The 17981-nt window shown below is 39.0% G+C and overlaps 1 protein-coding gene across 2 annotated transcripts; it reads left to right on the top strand.

Annotated features, from left to right (window-relative positions):
• The first annotated feature begins 336 nt into the window (after positions 1-336).
• On the top strand, positions 337-17925 carry LOC104610410 (putative methyltransferase PMT14). Of its 2 annotated transcripts, none has more exons than XM_010277021.3 (7): positions 337-623; positions 1795-2466; positions 11304-11514; positions 12161-12440; positions 15773-16162; positions 16458-16535; positions 17410-17925. In XM_010277021.3, exons 2-7 carry the CDS (start codon positions 1822-1824, stop codon positions 17645-17647), a joined length of 1842 nt encoding a protein of 613 aa, XP_010275323.1. In that variant the 5' UTR covers positions 337-623; positions 1795-1821; the 3' UTR covers positions 17648-17925. The 2 variants fall into 2 exon arrangements, with proteins under 2 accessions (XP_010275323.1, XP_088752074.1); XM_088895948.1 differs by lacking the exon at positions 337-623 and adding an exon at positions 709-922.
• The last annotated feature ends 56 nt before the right edge of the window (positions 17926-17981 follow it).

Genomic DNA, 17981 nt, shown 5'->3' on the forward strand with positions numbered 1-17981 from the left:
TACAAATCGTTGCTTGCAAGAAATGCACGTGAATTGTGATTTATAATGTTATGAAACATGGATGTTTTGAAAAGCATTAATAGCATCTCTTGCCACGTGGTCATATTGGACCCACAGAACCTTCGTTACACAAATGGGTATCTATCTATCTCTTCACAAGGAAAATTAAAGCAACAAATCATAAAATGAAGAGGCCAATAACGATCAGGATAGACAGGACACGGAGTTGGCAAATGAGTATGGTGGTGAGGGAGCGACCGACGAGACGACGATCCCATAAGGGTAGTTTTGGAATTTAAGTTAATTCATACCGACATCTTTCCTTTCGAATTCATTTATTCCTTGTTTGATATTTTTCGTCATGTTGCGTGGTGGGTAACCACTAACCACTAACCACTATACACAGATCACAGATGTTCACTACAATGCTGGTTTAGTGGAGTTATACCCAGTCTCAGTCACACTTCCCTAAGCTCTATCTCTGGTCTGGACCGTCTGGTCTCTACTCTAAATCTGCCTCAGGTGCTCTCTTCTCTTTCTCTCACCATTTCAACTAATGTAATGGCGAGAGACTGAGGAACCGACACCACTAGATCAAATCCGTTAAAGCACTCTTCTGACAGGTACGTCTCTCTCTCTCTCTCTCTCGCTCGCTCCTTCATTTCCGTACAAATTGTAGTTTTGTTTCGAGATTGCTTCACTTACGCTGTTCTCTTTGCTTTTACTTGCCGAGATGTGAGATTTGTTCGTGAACCTCTCTTGCCTCTCCTTTTTGGGTTAACTTGATTGAATTTAAATGTCGGTACTGAAAATTTTATGAAAAGAAAGGATGATATGTTCGGATTTGTGATCTGAAGAACTTGTATTGGGTGGTGAAGCGGCTCACTTAATTCTGTCCCCTGTTGTAATCCTGGGGTTCTAGGTTGATCACATTTTTTTTTTTTTTTTTTTTGTAGATATGTCATCTTTCATCTTAGAAACAAAACGATTGAAAGGATCGGAAATGTTTTTGTTCTCTAAACTTAAAACGAATGCTACATTTTTTAGTCCGTCGGAAATGCTCTTGGCAGCAGTTCAATGAGGGTATTCAATTTGAAAAAGCAAATGCACTGGGTACTATGGCGGAAAGAAAGGAAGGGCAGAAAACATATCAGTTTTTAAATTAAAAAATAAGAAAAATCATGTGTAATTGTGCCAATCGTTGACGTTATCAAATTGAGGGATTGAATGAAATAAGGAAATAAAAAATAGAACTGAAATCGACTTTTGCAACCTGATTTGCTTATTGTTCGACCTTAGTTTTTTTTTAAGGTGAAAATTTTATATGCAATCTCAGTTTCTGTTCCTTATTTTGTTGCACTTACTTGCATTCATTATATGTGTTGTGTTAAAAGTATCTTTACGTGTTTTTCACAGTATAGAGCATATGTAACACAGGCCTCATGGGACTATTAAGAACCAATAATGCGAATAAGGTCTCAAACAAATTTTATCAAACCAACAATATTTTAAAAGAGAATGCCATAAGCGAATTGTTATCTTGCTGATATGAATACAGTTTATCTCTGACTACTGAATCATGCTTCATACTCCTTTGAAGTTTAAATAAAATTTCTTGTCTTTCATTCTTCAACAACTGATCAGCGATTTCCTTTGTGGTTATTGTGCTTATCATTGTTTGACACCATAAAGTAATAATTCCCGCCCAAAAGAGATGAAAAAAAGAAAAAAAACGGAATATGTACTTTGGCAATTTGTTGCAAGTTCTTACCTCTTATTTGTTGCAAATTACAGAAAACTGGGAACTGTTCAAAGCATATAATGGGCTCAAAACTCAACTCAGGAAGCAGTAGGACTCGAAGCCCAGCATCTATATTTATTGTGGTTGGCCTCTGCTGCTTCTTTTACATACTGGGGGCATGGCAGAAGAGTGGTTTCGGAAAGGGAGATAGCATAGCATTAGAGATTACCAAACAGACAGACTGCAGTATCTTGTCCAATTTGAATTTCGAGACTCATCACAATGATGTTGGTGAGATTGTTGACCCTTCTGATACAAAAGCTGAAGTCTTTGAACCCTGTGATGTTAAATATACAGACTATACTCCTTGTCAAGAACAAAATCGTGCAATGGCCTTCCCAAGAGAGAACATGATCTACAGAGAAAGACACTGTCCCCCAGAAGATGAAAAATTGCGATGCCTTATTCCAGCACCCAACGGTTACATGACTCCATTTCCCTGGCCAAAGAGCCGTGACTATGTACACTATGCTAATGTTCCTTATAAGAGTCTGACAGTTGAGAAGGCTGTCCAGAACTGGGTACAGTTTCAGGGTGATGTTTTCAAATTTCCAGGTGGGGGAACAATGTTTCCTCAAGGAGCAGATGCATATATTGATGAACTTGCATCAGTTATCCCTATTGCAGATGGTTCGGTTAGAACTGCACTGGACACGGGTTGTGGAGTATGTTCCCATCCTTTTATCTTTCGTTTTTTCTTATGGTAAATTAGTGAATATATCTATTTGGTTTGTTTTCTTAGATTTCATGCTTCATAAATTTGGACTTGCATCATCCTTCTCTTCCATGTGTGTAGCTAGTATTTAAAGTTAGTTAGATTTTGCAGGGTCTTAGACATACCCAAGAAGCCACTATTCTGCTTCTAGAGGAAGGCTTTTAAGGACTGATGGACATGGCACAATGCTTTTTTGTAAGAAAATCTGGCATATGCTTCTGTGCTTAGGGATGGGTTCATGGCACAGCAGCATAAACGGTCATTGGGGCAAGAAAAAAGTAAAAAAGCAAAAGAGGAAGTTTCCCTATTTAATTCACACCTGGTTGCCATCCCTTTCTATGGTCAAGATCCACCATGTGATGGGTCTGACCTTGATAATTTCTTACCTGATTAACTGAACTGAATGGTTCTCTTGGGCTTAATAATCAGGATTCTGGCTATTAGATATCTATGTTGAGTGTTGACTTGATCATATCCATTCAATATACCATACCTTTCTCAAAAAATAAAAAAATGTACAGAGTTGCTTCAATTAGTTCAAAAATCAAAATGTATGCCTTGATCCTGATAACTCAGACAAGCGTATTTGGGCCCCTCAACCTAAGGGTCTGTTTTCATGTGCCTCCTTCAAGTCTCTTTGTAATTATTCCCCCTCTCCTTTGTTCCCCTTGAAAGAGTTCTGGTGCAAACCCGTTCCCCCTAAAATAAGAGTTTTTTGTTGGGAAGTAATTCATGGAAAAATTAATACCTTGGAAATGCTACAGAAGAGGAAACCCAATTTATGTCTCTCTCCTAACTGGTGTGCCTTGTGCAGATCTGATAATGAGAGTTGCTCTCATTTATTGATTTCCTATTCTTTTGTTGCAGATATATGGAATTGTTTTTTTTTCTTTGTTTGGGTGCAGGTGGTCCTTACTAGAGGAGGCTAATTTGTTGTTTGATCCTTCTATGTTTACTTGGCCAAAAAAGAGGGGAAGGATAATGTGGAGGTGTGTCAGAGCAGCCTTGGTTTGGACTATTTGGGAAGAGAAGAATATGAGAATCTTCTCTGAGAAGGAGAGAAGCAACGAACAGATAAGGGACTGTGTGATGATTAGAGTGGTGGGATAGGATCATAACCCAAGAAGCAAAGCTTGAAACCAAGTTTACTATAGAAGAAACAAGCATTATCATGTGGAATATATGGAAAAAGGTGAAATAAGAAGATATTCAATAACAAAACTTTCCCCACTGATCAAACAATTATTAAAATCAAATGGGACTTCGATGAGTATTTAAGGTATGTCACCCAATGTCCTCAATTGCCTCCAAGGGGAATGGTGAGAATCTTATTAGATGGACCTGGCCGAATAACGACATAGCTAAGATTAACTTTGATGCTTCCAGGAACCCTGATGGTAAAGCGGCGGTTGGTGCAATATTAAGAGATGAGTGGGGGCAGACTTTATGGGTGACCTGTGAGGATGTTGGTGTGTGCTCGATAAATGAGGCTGAAGCTTGGGCAGCTCTTGAGGCTCATCGCATTGCAACCAAATTCCCTCAGTATAAATTCATCATTGAAGGGGACTCGTGCATTATCATTGATTGCATTTGTGATCATATGGTGCCTCCATGGAACATTTACAGCCTCATCAACGTATGCCAGCTCCTGCGAGTAAATTCTGAGCTCAACATCTCCTATTCTCATGCATTCAGGGAAGCAAACTTTGTGGCGGATCGACTGGCTAGCCTGGGTCACTCTTTATCCTTTACTGGCCGAAGGCTTTCTGATCATCTTCTTAGTTACATTTGTCTATTTAATGCTTGGGGTCATTATTCTGAGCGTCATGCTTCGTTCTAAGGCTTAGTTGTCTTTTTCTTTTTTCTTTTGTGCTTCTTTTTCTTGTTCTCGTTGTGTTGTTTCTTTGTTTTATCCTTCCCATTGTATAAAAAAAAAGAAGAGTGATTCATTGGATCAAATCTATGGATCTGTTTTCTCAAATTTCTCCTGATGACTTGTGGAGAAATTGGGAAGGAGTGGCAAGAAGTTCTTCCAGAAGGGAAAGGATAAATGCTGTATGGCTACCCCCACCTGAAAACTATGTGAAACTGAATTTTGACGGGAGCAGCAGGGGGAATCCAGGACCTGCCGGCATAGGAGGGGTTGTGAGAGACATGGATGGCAAACTGTTAGCCTTGTTTTCTTGCCCAGTGGGGATTGGGGACTCTCTCGAGGCAGAATTACTTGCTGCCTTACAAGGAGCACAAGGATATGAACTTGAGGATAGAATGGGTGAGGAGATTGGCTAATGGGTTAGGTGATACCCTTGCCAAACAAGGGGTGAATAGACAATCTTTGTTTTGGGCTCACCTGTAATATTTTTGTAATAGTTTATGTTCTGTTTTTGTTTATAGAGAGGTAGCTTCTCGTGCCTCTCTAAGGGATGCTTGTAATGCCTATACCTTCAGAATTAATAAAATCTATTCTCATTCATAAAAAAAAAAGATCTCTTTGATGATAAAAACAAATGCAATGGTTTGGATTGTTGATTTCATCTTGCAAGTATATGACATTTTGACCTAGGATATCTTACAATCATTTTTTGGTGGGGCCCTACCTCCTTCATGAGCTATTAGCATTAAATATAAGATAGTAATGGCACAACTAGCATTTTAAACAGTTTTCCTCATTTATTTCTGAGTGGAATATTCTTTCTATGATAGTGAGAAAAAAATCTTTAGTAGAAGATCAAGACTGTAATCAGTCTTAAATCCTAATAGGTTTTAGGTTTACAAAACAGAAGAAAAGTGAGAGAAAGGAGAGAGAATAGAAGAGAAACAGGAGAACACAAGTGGTTGAAAGGAGGGACAGATTCTAACAGATCTGTCGCCGCCACTCTCTTAATATTTATAGGTTATGTTTAGTACACAATGGAAAGGACACATCTGCCCTTAGTACTTACATAATAAATAAAGTAAATAAAAGCTGAAATAAATAACAACTGAATTAACAAACTGACTCAAACTGACACTACTATAACTGAAACAAATAACTACACTACTGTCCTACGAACACAGTGGGGTCCACATCAATGTTCTCTACACTCCCCCTCAAGTTGGGAGTAGATATCTATCATTCCCAACTTGGATAGGTCTGTCTCTAACTTCTTCCTTGGTACAGCCTTGGTGAGGATATCCGCGAGCTGCATATTAGATGTGATGTACGGAAGACACGCTTCTTGTGATGTGACCCTTTCTCGCACAAAATGTCGATCAACTTTGATATGTTTAGTTTTGTCATGCTGCACTGGGTTGTGGGCTATATTAATAGCTGCTTGATTATCACAATACAACATTAAGGGCTTTTCATAGTCAATACCCAAGTCTTCAAGTAGTGACCTCAGCCATAAGATTTCAGCCACTCCATTAGCCATTGACTTGTATTCCGCTTCAGCATTGGAGCGGGAAACAACACTCTGCTTCTTACTCCTCCAAGAGACAAGGTTACCTCCCACAAGGGCACAATATCCAGAGGTAGACATTCTGTCATCAACACTCCCAGCCCAATTGGCATCTGTATAGACTTCCACCCTCATGTGATTATTGTTCTTGAGCAATATACCTCGGGCATCTCTTCGAGTATGCTAATATTCTCTCTGCCGCAAGAAGATGAGAAGTTTTAGGGGAGTGCATGTACTGGCTAACAACATTAACTGCATAGCTGATATCCGGCCGAGTGAAGCAGAGATATAGGAGCTTTCCAACCAACCGTTGGAACATAACTTTGTCTTCAAGAGGCTCCCCACCCTCTGCACTAATCTTGTGATTTTGTTCGATGGGTGTATCAGCCGGCTTAACACCCAACTTTCCAGTTTCCGCCAACAGATCTACAACATATTTTCTCTGAGAGATAAAAATCCCCTGCTTGGATCTAGCAACCTCAATACCCAAAAAGTACCGTAGTGCACCAAGATCTTTCACCTCAAACTCCTGATGAAGGAGCTGTTTAAGGGACTCAATCTCATGACTGTCATTTCCTGTCACCACAATATCATCAACATATACTGCTAGTAGTGTCAGAGAGGACTCCACCCTCTTGATGAATAGTGTATGATTTGACTGGGCCTGTACATAACCAAACTTTCCAAGGGCTAATTTGAACCTATCAAACCAGGCTCTAGGTGACTGCTTCAAACCATACAATGCCTTGTTCGGTCGGCAAACCTTCTTACCTGTCTCTGTATCATAGAATCCAAGAGGCAACTGCATGTAAATCTCTTCTTGTAAGTCTCCATTTAGAAAGACATTTTTAACATCCATCTAAAACAGGGGCCAAGAATGATTTGCTGCAAGGGATTACAGAACTCGGATGGTGGTCATCTTGGCTACTGGGGCAAAGGTCTCCAAGTAGTCTATACCACAAGTCTGAGTGAACCCCTTTGCAACCAGCTGGGCTTTGTACCTTTCAATAGAGCCATCAACATTATGCTTCACAGTGAACACCCATTTGCATCCCACCGGTTTCTTTCCTTTTGGTGGGTCAACCAGTGCCCAAGTATTATTCTTCAACAGGGCATCCATTTCAACTTGCATTGCATCTTTCCATTCTAGAACTGATAAGGCTTCTTGCACTGTTCTTGGAATAGGGACATCGGCAATGGAAGTGAGATAGGACCGGTAAGATGGAGACAGACGATCATAGGATAAGAACTGTGAGATGCTATGAGCTGTAGAAGTGGTGCAATGTCGTTTCCCTTTGCGAATGGCAATAGGGAGATCAAGGTCATCCATAGGAGGGGAAGTGGCAACAGTGAGAGGTATCTCAGTAGGCTCTGGATCTGGAGCCGCAGAAGGAACTGGAGCTGGCCGGGACTTCCGAATACTAGGATCAACCTGCCTGCATCGCCTGTGATAGACTCTCAACTCCGACTCCCTCTGACCACCCTCACCGCTACAACCTTCATTATCTAGTGGAATAGGTAAAGGAACAGCCCCACTCAAAACAACCCCACTTCTACCAGCCCCACTTCCACTCTCACTACTCTCCCCCTGAGGAAAGAAACTCAAAACAGTCCCACTCTCACTGCTCTCCCCCTGAGGAGAAACCCTAGGATAATAGGGTGTCTCCTCAAAGAAGGTGACATCCATGGAGACAAACCGTTTCCCTAAAACCGGATCATAGCAGCAATAACCCTTTTGAGTTTGTGCATAACCAAGGAAAATGCATTCGGAGGCCTTAGGTTCAAACTTGGAATGATGAGGCCCGAGAAGCTGAACGAAACAGGTACAACCAAAGGTTTTAAGGGGGACAATGAACAACTCCTCGTCTGGGTATAGAAGGGAAAAGGGGGTTCTCATATCAAAAAACCGGGAGGGAACTCGATTAATGAGATAAATTGCCGTGAGGATAGCATCACCCCGGAAGCGAATAGGTACATTGGAGGTAAACATAATGCTTCTAGCCACCTCCAAGATATGCCTATTCTTCCTTTTGGCAACGCCATTCTACTGTGGTGTATAAGGGCAAGTGCTCTGGTGAAGAACTCCATGGCTAAGAAGGTAGGAGGTCAATGGCTGTGCAAAGTATTCCTTTGCATTATCAGATCTAAGGACTTTGATTTTGGTCCCAAACTGAGTGAGAACCATCTGATGGAAGTTTTGGGTCAGAGCAAGAACCTCATCCCGAGAACGCATAAGATAGACCCAAGAAAAACGGGTATGGTCATCAACAAACAGTAGAAAATATCTGTACCCACCCATAGAAGAGATATGATATGGCCCCCAAACATCAGTATGCACAATATCAAAAGAGGAATTACTCCTTTTATTACTTAAAGAATAAGAGGTTCTACTATGTTTGGCAAACTCACAACTCTCACACCTCAACTTTGATAACTCAACAGACTCAAATAAAGCAGGAAACAGACTCTTCAAAGACTTAAAAGATAAATGACCTAATCTTGGCATAACCGAACTCATAGACTGGGAAACAAAAGACTTCTTATCCACTAACTCTTCCCGACGAGAACTCTCTCCAAGCAGATAGATCCCGTTCGTCTCACGGCCAGTCCCAATCACCTTCCTCGTCTCCAAATCCTGAAAAACACATCGGTCAGGGAAAAATGTTACTGAACAGCTCATGTGTTTGGTAATACTACTAACTGAAAGCAGGTTAGTATCAAGCTTAGGAACATGCAAGATAGAAGATAAAGAGATAGTATCTGATAGCTTGATGTCCCCCTTGCCCGAAATGGGAACAAGAGAGCCATAAGCAATGGATATTCTATCTCAGCCAGAGGACAAGTGATAAGAAGTGAACAAAGATGGCAAGCTAGTCATATGGTCAGATGCACCTAAATCTATTACCCAGTAGTGGTCAGTATTAGCTGGAGCTGAAGCATGGTAAGCTGAGGCTCGAGTACCTGATGGTGACTGAGATGGCTGAGCTGAACTCCCAACTTCCTTTTCCAACTGTATGAGGGCAGCCTGAACAACAGCTAAAGTCTCTAGGGATGTGCCTGATGAGGATGTTGAATCAGTGTTCACTGCCATATGAGCATTACCCTTCTTATTTCTTAGTTTTGCTGGGACCAAGTGAGGATGTAGCTTCCAACAAGTATCTTTTGTGTGCTTGGGTTTCTTGCAATGTTCACATACCAGATCCCTTTTATCTTCCTTCTTCCGGTCCCTTTCTGAGTCACCCCCTGGCTTAGGTTTAATAGCTGTCAAGGCTGGGAAAGAGGGCTGAGGCTGCATCATGACTTTCCTCCTGGTCTCTTCACTATGCACCAGAGAGTATGCTTGAGAAAGGGTCACACTATCTCTTGTCAATATCTGTTGTCGCACAATGTCATATTTTGAATTCAAACCAGCCAGAAACTCAAATACCCTATTCGTCTTGACTTGCTTTCTGTGAGTCTGTGCATCTTTGGGACTCTCCCACTCAAGGGTCTCTAGATGGTCAATCTCATGCCACAAGGATTTCAAGGTAGAGAAGTAGACAGAAACTGGCTTCTCTCCTTGTTTAAGGCTGTTCACCTCACACTTCAATTCATAGGCTCTGGCAACATTAAGGGGTTGGGAATAGGTTTCTTTCACAACATCCCATATCTCTTTGGCTGTCTTTGCCCACAAGTAATTTCGGCTGATATGTGGCTACATAGAATTACACAGCCATGCCATAACCAAATAGTTCTCTTGAACCCACTTGGTGTATGTTGGGTCCTCCTTGGAAGGTTCTTTCACATCTCCCAAGAGGTAACCCAGTTTTCCCCTTCCTCCAATAGCCATCATGGCTGATTGAGCCTACTCCAAATAATTTGACCCATCAAATCTCATAGTTGTAATCTGAAACCCGGTTTCAGATACACTACCATAACTGTGGTTTCCAAAACTACTTTCTTCCTGACCCTTAAACTCCATCTTTGATCAAGATTCAGTGGCTACAAACTGTTAGAGCCACTATACCAGAAAACAGAGTCAAACAAGCAAGTCTGAAATCTGATCCGAAACCAACACAAATCTGATCTTATCTGATCTGAAACCAACCCAAATCTGATCTGAAATCAATCGCCTATCACAGTATATGCAAGAAATCAACTCAAATATGATCTGAAATCAATTGGCATGCACAGTACCAGGCAGCCTATCAATCTGAGATGCTATTTTCTGAAATCACTACTGTGGGGCCCACTGCTGCGAGAGCAAAATTAGGGTTTCAACTGTAGGTCTGAAGTAAGTGCTCAGCTGCACTCTCCAAGCAGTCCGCACAAGTGGGACTTGTCGTAGGGCAATATGAAACCCTAAAAACTAATCACCTCTGAGGGGGGGGGGGGGGTTCGGCCCAACAGTCAAACCCTAGAAACAAATTTAAACACAGTTCGGCAAGCCAAACCCTAGAAACAAACTTGAACACAGTTCGGTCCCTCTTTCTAGATAGGTCCAACCTATCTCGACTGATTGCAGTTGTGTACTTGTGTACTTCGGTTTACTGTCTTCTAGGGTTACCTGAACCCTAACCTTCGCTGCTTCTTCCTGATTACCAACTCTCTGCAAGCCGCGGCAAGTCTTCAACTGCTGCGAACCTCTCCTGGTAATCTCCAAGATTCAGCCACCGAAAACTTCTCAAAGCTTCTAGCCCTAGCTAGTCCCCATGTGGTCGGCTGGACTAGACACACATGAGAAGCCCTAGATAGGCTCTGATACCAAGTAGAAGATCAAGACTGTAATCAGTCTTGAATCCTAATAGGTTTTAGGTTTACAAAACAGAAGAAAAGTGAGAGAAAGGAGAGAGAATAGAAGAAAAACAGGAGAAAACAAGTGGTTGAAAGGAGGGACAGATTCTAACAGATCTGCCGCCGCCACTCTCTTAATATTTATAGGTTATGTTTAGTACATAATGGAAAGGACACATCTGCCCTTAGTACTTACATAATAAATAAAGTAAATAAAAGCTGAAATAAATAACAACTGAATTAACAAACTGACTCAAACTGACACTACTATAACTGAAACAAATAACTACACTGCTGTCCTACGAACACAGTGGGGACCACTGCAGTGGGGCCCACATCAGTGTTCTCTACATCTTTATTAAAACAATGAAAGGGAGAAAGAAGAAAGACCCTTTGGAAGCAAGAAGGGCCCAAAACTACACATTTCCATCAAGGTGTTTTAAGCAAAATTATGTTTTAGCTTGGTTCTGTACATTATTATCCTTGTCACATTCTGTTCTAATTTGATCTCTCTGTTGATGACCTTTGGTACTCGATCATTTGTACTGGACTGACTACCACAAGCATGACATAGGTTGCAAGCTGGGGTGCCTACCTCTTGAAGAGAAATGTACTGGCTATGTCATTTGCACCACGCGATAATCATGAAGCACAGGTGCAGTTTGCTTTGGAGCGAGGTGTACCCGCTATTATTGGTGTTCTTGGCACTATCCGTCTTCCTTACCCATCAAGAGCCTTTGATATGGCTCAGTGTTCTCGATGTTTAATACCATGGACATCAAATGGTAAATGCTAGTCCTGACCCAAAATGGACATTGCAAGATCTCTTAATGTTCATTTTCATCAGGATAAGGAAATTACTTAATACAACTATGATTGTAATGTTGATACTCTTTAAAATTTTATTTTATTTATTTTTTCATCACTTTAAGTTCTGTTTTTTTTTGTCTTTTCATAAATCATCTTATGCATGTAAAGTAAGTGCTTTTGGGATTATCTATATTCTATAGTAATTTTTCAAAGTATTGTAAATCTCCTTGATTTAGAGATACTAGCAAAAGGTCTAGCATGTTGCAAGTTATATATTTTTCAAGAAAAGTTATTTCCTTTTAATTTTTCAAAATTCTGGCAACATGTAGAAAGCTGTAAAGTGTATATTATACACCTATTTTCTTTTATTACTAATAAGGGGCAGTGATGTGATTTTCACACTATTTTTAAGAGCATATATTCTAAGGGTGGGCCGGCTATGAGGCTATCACTCTTCATTCTCTCATTCAAAGGTATAAGATTTCTGTCTCTGTTTATTAAATATTCCTAGACAAAGATATCACAAGATTTTCAGGAACTTGATGTTTATAATTCAATGTATTGGAAGAAAAATATAGAAAAAAAGGAAAAATCTCATACCTCAGTGTCTTCCATTTGCAGATGGTATGTATATGATGGAAGTAGATCGAGTTCTTAGACCTGGTGGGTACTGGATCCTGTCAGGCCCTCCCATCAACTGGAAGACCTACTACAAGACATGGAAGCGGTCTAAGGAAGACCTCCAGAAGGAGCAAAGAAAGATTGAAGAATTGGCTGAACTTCTTTGCTGGGAGAAGAAGTATGAGAAAGGAGACCTTGCAATCTGGAGAAAGAAAGTGAATGCTGAATCCTGCCATAGAAAATCTGCTAATTTCTGTGTATCAGCAGATGATGATGTCTGGTCAGTTTACGTGCTTTTCCATTTTGTTAAAGAATTCATTGTGCTTGCTTTACAGATATTGTTACATTGGTCAAACATGGGTTTGAATTGGATGCTGCAAAAGATAACTAGAACATGTTCTATCATATCCAAGGAGTTTTCATGCTTTAGTACTTCATCTGTAAGATTCTTAAAATATAAATTTGATTTGCCAAAAACATTGGGCTTTCTAATCTGTGGTCAGAATTTCTAAATGAATTTTCAAAGCAATAGGTTTAGTGCTTTATCTTTTTTGATGCTCTTGTCCTCTTGACTTCTTGACCATTGTAACAATATTGTTACTTCTCTGGTTATACAGAAAATGATTCCCTAATATGGTCAAATAGGGATATACATAAAAAAAAATATGGTCAAATGGGATCTTTTGTACATAACCTGCCATATTTCTGCCACATGGAAGGATAATGTGCAATCTGAACCATCTGCCAAGTGGGGATCCTCTGGATTGGCTACCTATGTTGTGCAGTCTTCAAGTCCACATTATTATGTGTCCCACCTTTCATTAGTGTCTTCCACAAATAATATTGACCATTGAAAGTTTCAATACTTTTGTGGAGATATAACTTGTATATTCATTCATATAGGCACAGATAACTTGTTTCAATATTTTAATATTCAAGACACTTTGTATTAGTGTCAACTTCGCACTTGTATAAATAAGTTTTTTTTTTTTTTTTTCAACTGGCTTATTTTTTACCAAAATGTGTTAGCTCAGAGTGCCAAATAGCCTTCACTTACATCTCACTTTTGTAAGCAAGTTTTGTTTTTTCTCTCCTTCCAAACTGGTTATTTTCTACCAAAATGTTCCAACTCAGAGTTCCATATAGCCTTGGATTTTTAATTAGCATCTAATGATATACCTAGTAATTAGGATGGCATTGACCCACGTCTACTATCTATAAACAAGGCTCATGGTTAGATCTCCAAGATTAGGAACATAACCAATAGATTAGATCTTTCTCTTCTGAAGGTTTACTTTCAATTTCAATATCACTTCAAAGCAAATAAGAACACATTTAAGTAGCTTAGATCTTCATGGAGTGCTCTAGAAAAAAAATAACAGAATCATCATCAAATTGATGTTACAATCGCTCTAACTTTCTATGTTAACCCGCAGAAAGGAAAATAATAAACCACAAAATTGAAGAAACACCAAGATTTATGTGTTTTGGCTTGGTGCAATGGGCACCGGTTTGATGGAAGGTGGAGGAACTTGAAGGAGTGCTGCTCAAAAAATGCACCAGAAGATGCTATGATCGAAAAAACAAACAAAATTGAACAAAACCCAATACATCAAATCACAAGTTTCTAATGGAAAAGCCAAACCAATAACAGAACAGAAGATTGAAAGTATAATAGTAGAATCACCAGAGTTATCGAAACTGAAGAAAAGAAGATTGAAAGTATAATAGTAGAATCACCAGAGATATCGAAATTGAAGAAAAGAAGATTGAAAGTATAATAGTAGAATCACCAGAGATATTGAAACTGATAAGAACCCAGGTAGAAAGGACAATTGGCTGCTGAAAAAGCCAATATAATAATGTAGAACAACTGCTGAAAGATAGCATTGAACACCTAAATGCACAATGGAATTGAATTCAGAAATCAAGATCTTGGACTAATTATAACTATCCTAAAATTTGCTACAATATCCCAAAAGAATACCTCAAGAAAATTGTACTGGTTCTTCAAAATCAGAACTCCTAAGAGATCATCAAACTAATTACCATAGAGAAAACTAAATATTCATCTGAGAGATCAAAACCCTAAGCTCCTAACCTAAATATTCAGAAAGATGATTTCACCTCTTCTTAGATGACATTTAACTAGAAATAGATGCCAAATAAACTGATGAGATTGTCACCAAATACCAGAAAAAATCCCCCCCCCCCCCCCAAAAAAAAAAAAAAAAAAAAAAAAAAAAAAAAACAACCATGGTGTAGCTGAAGTAGTTGATGTCCTGTTGGACACCAAAATATGGATTTCTCAAAATATGAACTTAAAAATGACAAGAAAACTTCTGGTCCTGAAGTAGAAATCCAAATGGTTAGAGAGATATGTTTTGGTAGAATTCTGTCGCATTGATTTCCAAAGTTGTCAAATCTAGGGCTGATTGAAACTAGTCTATAAACTTTCTCCAACCTAAAAGAATGACCTGAACAAACCAAGATAGGAATCTGAGATAAAAACTCAGCCACTTTTTCAGGGCTGAGGAGGGTGAAATAAAAAAAAAAAAATGACACCTGATCTATGGGACCTTGCTGAGATTCCAAAGAAACCCCTTGATCAATGGTGTTAACAATCCTACAAGCACTCCAAAAAATCCTGAAAAAACTGATGACCTTTAAAAATACCTCCTACCACTTATGGAATGAAATTGACTGAATAGATCTCATTCACTGAAACAAAATCCACATGCCTCTGAACACAAATCTAAGAATTGCAAGTCTCTCTTTAGCCCAATAAATTTTCAAATTGTTCTCATAAAATGTTTTCCCTTATTTTAATCCAAAGGCTGGTGTTACTCTGATACCATGTTAACCTGCAAACAAGAAAATGATTGAAAATAAGAGGAGGAGATACACCAGGGTTTAACATGGTTCAGCTCAGTAGATCACCTTGACCAAGTCCCATTAGCTGTCAAAGGAGTCTTCTATTCATGCTGACTAATACTTTGCATCAAGTATTTGACAAATCCATACTGCATGTGACTAAAGCTTTCTCCATATCTATCTTGCACATGACTTCTGGTTACTCAAAAATGCATTTATTAGCAGTCAACTACATCAATATTTTTCTAGCACATGACTTCTGCTATTCTTCTAACCAGCTCTTTTAGAAAGTTGTCAGGAATCCATCCATACCGGGGGCTTTGACCAAAAACCCTAGTGGATGGATAGGGTTGTGGATCCCAAAATAGCTGTATGAACACCACAGGGAAGGTTCTCCATAAACTGCCCTCGATTGTATAATGCTTCAGATATGGTGATTTATTGGCTTGAAGTAGTATTGAGAAACTTCCACTGAATTCTTCTTCACATATAGTATGCCCAATATATTTAAATCAGTATTATGAGAATTCTGATCTCTATAATAAAAAGAAGGTTCTTTTTTTTTGATAAATATAAAAAGAAGGTTCTTTTAATGATTGAAATTGGTCAGCACATTCCTTTTCATGCTAAGATCTCTTGTCATGGTTTTAAAGTAGTTCTTTTCTTTATCAAAATTTAAAGTATATATATTTCTTTGCTACGTTACCATCCTGAAGTTCAATTTGTGGTGTATTTTAGGTACAAGAAAATGAAGAAATGCATTACACCTCTCCCTAAAGTGACCAGTCAAAATGAAGTTGCTGGGGGAGCATTGAAGAAGTTTCCAGCTAGACTTTTTGCAATCCCTCCTAGAATATCTAAGAGGCTTGTGCCAGGAGTCACAGCGGAATCTTATCAAGATGACAATAAACTGTGGAAAAAGCATGTGAATTCTTACAAAAGGACCAACAAATTAATTGGATCAGGGAGATACCGGAACATTATGGATATGAATGCAGGCCTTGGAAGCTTTGCAGCAGCAATTGAATCACCAAAATCTTGGGTGATGAATGTTGTGCCTACTATTGCAGAGAAGAATACATTAGGTGTTATATACGAGCGGGGTCTGATTGGGATATATCATGACTGGTATGTTTCTATGATGAATTTTCTTTCTTGTTGGTGTCAAGTCCGGATAGCAGAGAACTCACTGCAGATCAGTATTCCTTAGTAACATTCTTTTATAATATATTGGACTTAGTCATAAGAATTGATCAGACATTTGGTTAAGCATGGCTGAAGTTCATATCCCCCCCCATTATTGTTACAATTTCTCTTAGCCAGTGGATGCAGTTGAAATTTGGATTTGTAAATTCAATTACAGGAAAGGAAGGAAGCATAGCAGTGGAAATGTTGATATGTTTTTCACTGTCATTTTTTTCAGGTGTGAAGCCTTCTCTACTTACCCAAGGACATATGATCTCATTCATGCCAGTGGTGTTTTCAGCATGTACCAGAACAAGTAAGCCATTTTCTTCCCCCTATCATAAACTAATGACATTCAGCTTCTTCAGATTCATTTATATTCAATAAGAAACAATTGGAGTTTGCAACGTCATTTGTTCATGAACAAAGGTGAAAATTCCTTACAGAACTTTCATGGTTTTAATGTTTTTTGAAAACCTAGTTCAAGTTATTGATTCAAATGTCTAAAATCAATAAATCCAAATACGTTTTGCTTAATTTTATGCAAAAAAAGTACTTTGAGCATTTTCTTTGGTTTCACAATTGTTTATTGTTGGTTTTGGCAAAACTAATGAACTTTTCCTAATATCTGGCTAAAATGTGGAACATTTATACAAAGGAAATTGAATATTTCATTGATAATGTCATTTTTTTTAAATATTGAAGAAAGAGAAGATTGAGAGAGATATTTGGAGTTTCTTTTGGGGTTTTTACTGTTCAGTCCACCCCAGAATTCCTAGCTCCACCGTACAGGTGGGGTAGGAGCCATCTTGGAATTGATGCCAATTCACAGGCGGGTATGGGTGTTATAGATGGAGCTGTTTATAATTTTGAATTGTTGTAGGTCTGCAGTTTGAATCAGAATTCTGAGGTGGAGTGCAGTCTAAAAATCCTTTTTCTTTTTAATATTTCAAGATGCTTTTGTTTTGCCACTTGGGAAATGGCTAACTATTGGGGAAATTTCGCCAAGTTTCAGGGAAGTTGCTAACCATTGTTGGATGATCATCATAGATCTTAACTTTTTTTTTCCCCATATTAGTAAGCCTATTTCCAGTTTTCCACTGAAGCAAATGCTTGACAATCAGATGTCTTACTTTTCGAAAAGAATAGCTTTCTGTTATGTTTTTCTTTGACATGAAACAAATAAACAGGTGTGAGGCTGTAGACATCCTTCTGGAGATGGACCGGATCTTGCGCCCCGAAGGAGCAGTCATTATCCGGGACAATGTTGATGTCTTGAACAAAGTGAGGAAGATAGCAAATGGCATGAAATGGGACACCAAAATGGTGGATCATGAAGATGGGCCGCTTGTGCCTGAGAAGATACTGGTTGCTGTTAAACAGTACTGGGTTGGTGGTTCGGGCAACAGCACATCCCTTGACGAATAAACCACTTCCTGAGTTTGGGACTGTATTTTCTTTGAGGAATAGCTTCAATTGTTATGTTTAGAGATGTGTTAGCTTATATCAATTTATTAGTCTATGTACTTATAATTAATTGATCCCAAATCAGGGAAGCCCGACTGAAGGAGCTGGCTGGAGGAGCTGTAGTTTGTAATTTCTTGGTTTCTAAGCCTAAGCCCAACTTTGCAAGGCCGTCCCTTAATTAATGCTGGATTGTACCAGTCATAATTTATAAATTATAACACGGATATTTGTTTGCTCAAGATTCCTGATCTTCTTAAGGTTGTTTGTTTGTTTCTTTTTTTATCCCTTGCAAGGT

The sequence above is a fragment of the Nelumbo nucifera genome, chromosome 1, assembly GCF_055504915.1.
Source record: "Nelumbo nucifera cultivar China Antique chromosome 1, China Antique-T2T, whole genome shotgun sequence".
NCBI lineage: Eukaryota > Viridiplantae > Streptophyta > Magnoliopsida > Proteales > Nelumbonaceae > Nelumbo > Nelumbo nucifera.

Bases quoted from the DNA above. Each gene is read 5' to 3' on its own strand.
- LOC104610410 (XM_010277021.3), top strand. From the start codon at position 1,822: ATGGGCTCAAAACTCAACTCAGGAAGCAGTAGGACTCGAAGCCCAGCA. The intron at 11,515-12,160 runs GTAAATGCTAGT...TTCCATTTGCAG, and splicing joins AATACCATGGACATCAAATG to ATGGTATGTATATGATGGAA. The intron at 12,441-15,772 runs GTCAGTTTACGT...GGTGTATTTTAG, and splicing joins TCAGCAGATGATGATGTCTG to GTACAAGAAAATGAAGAAAT.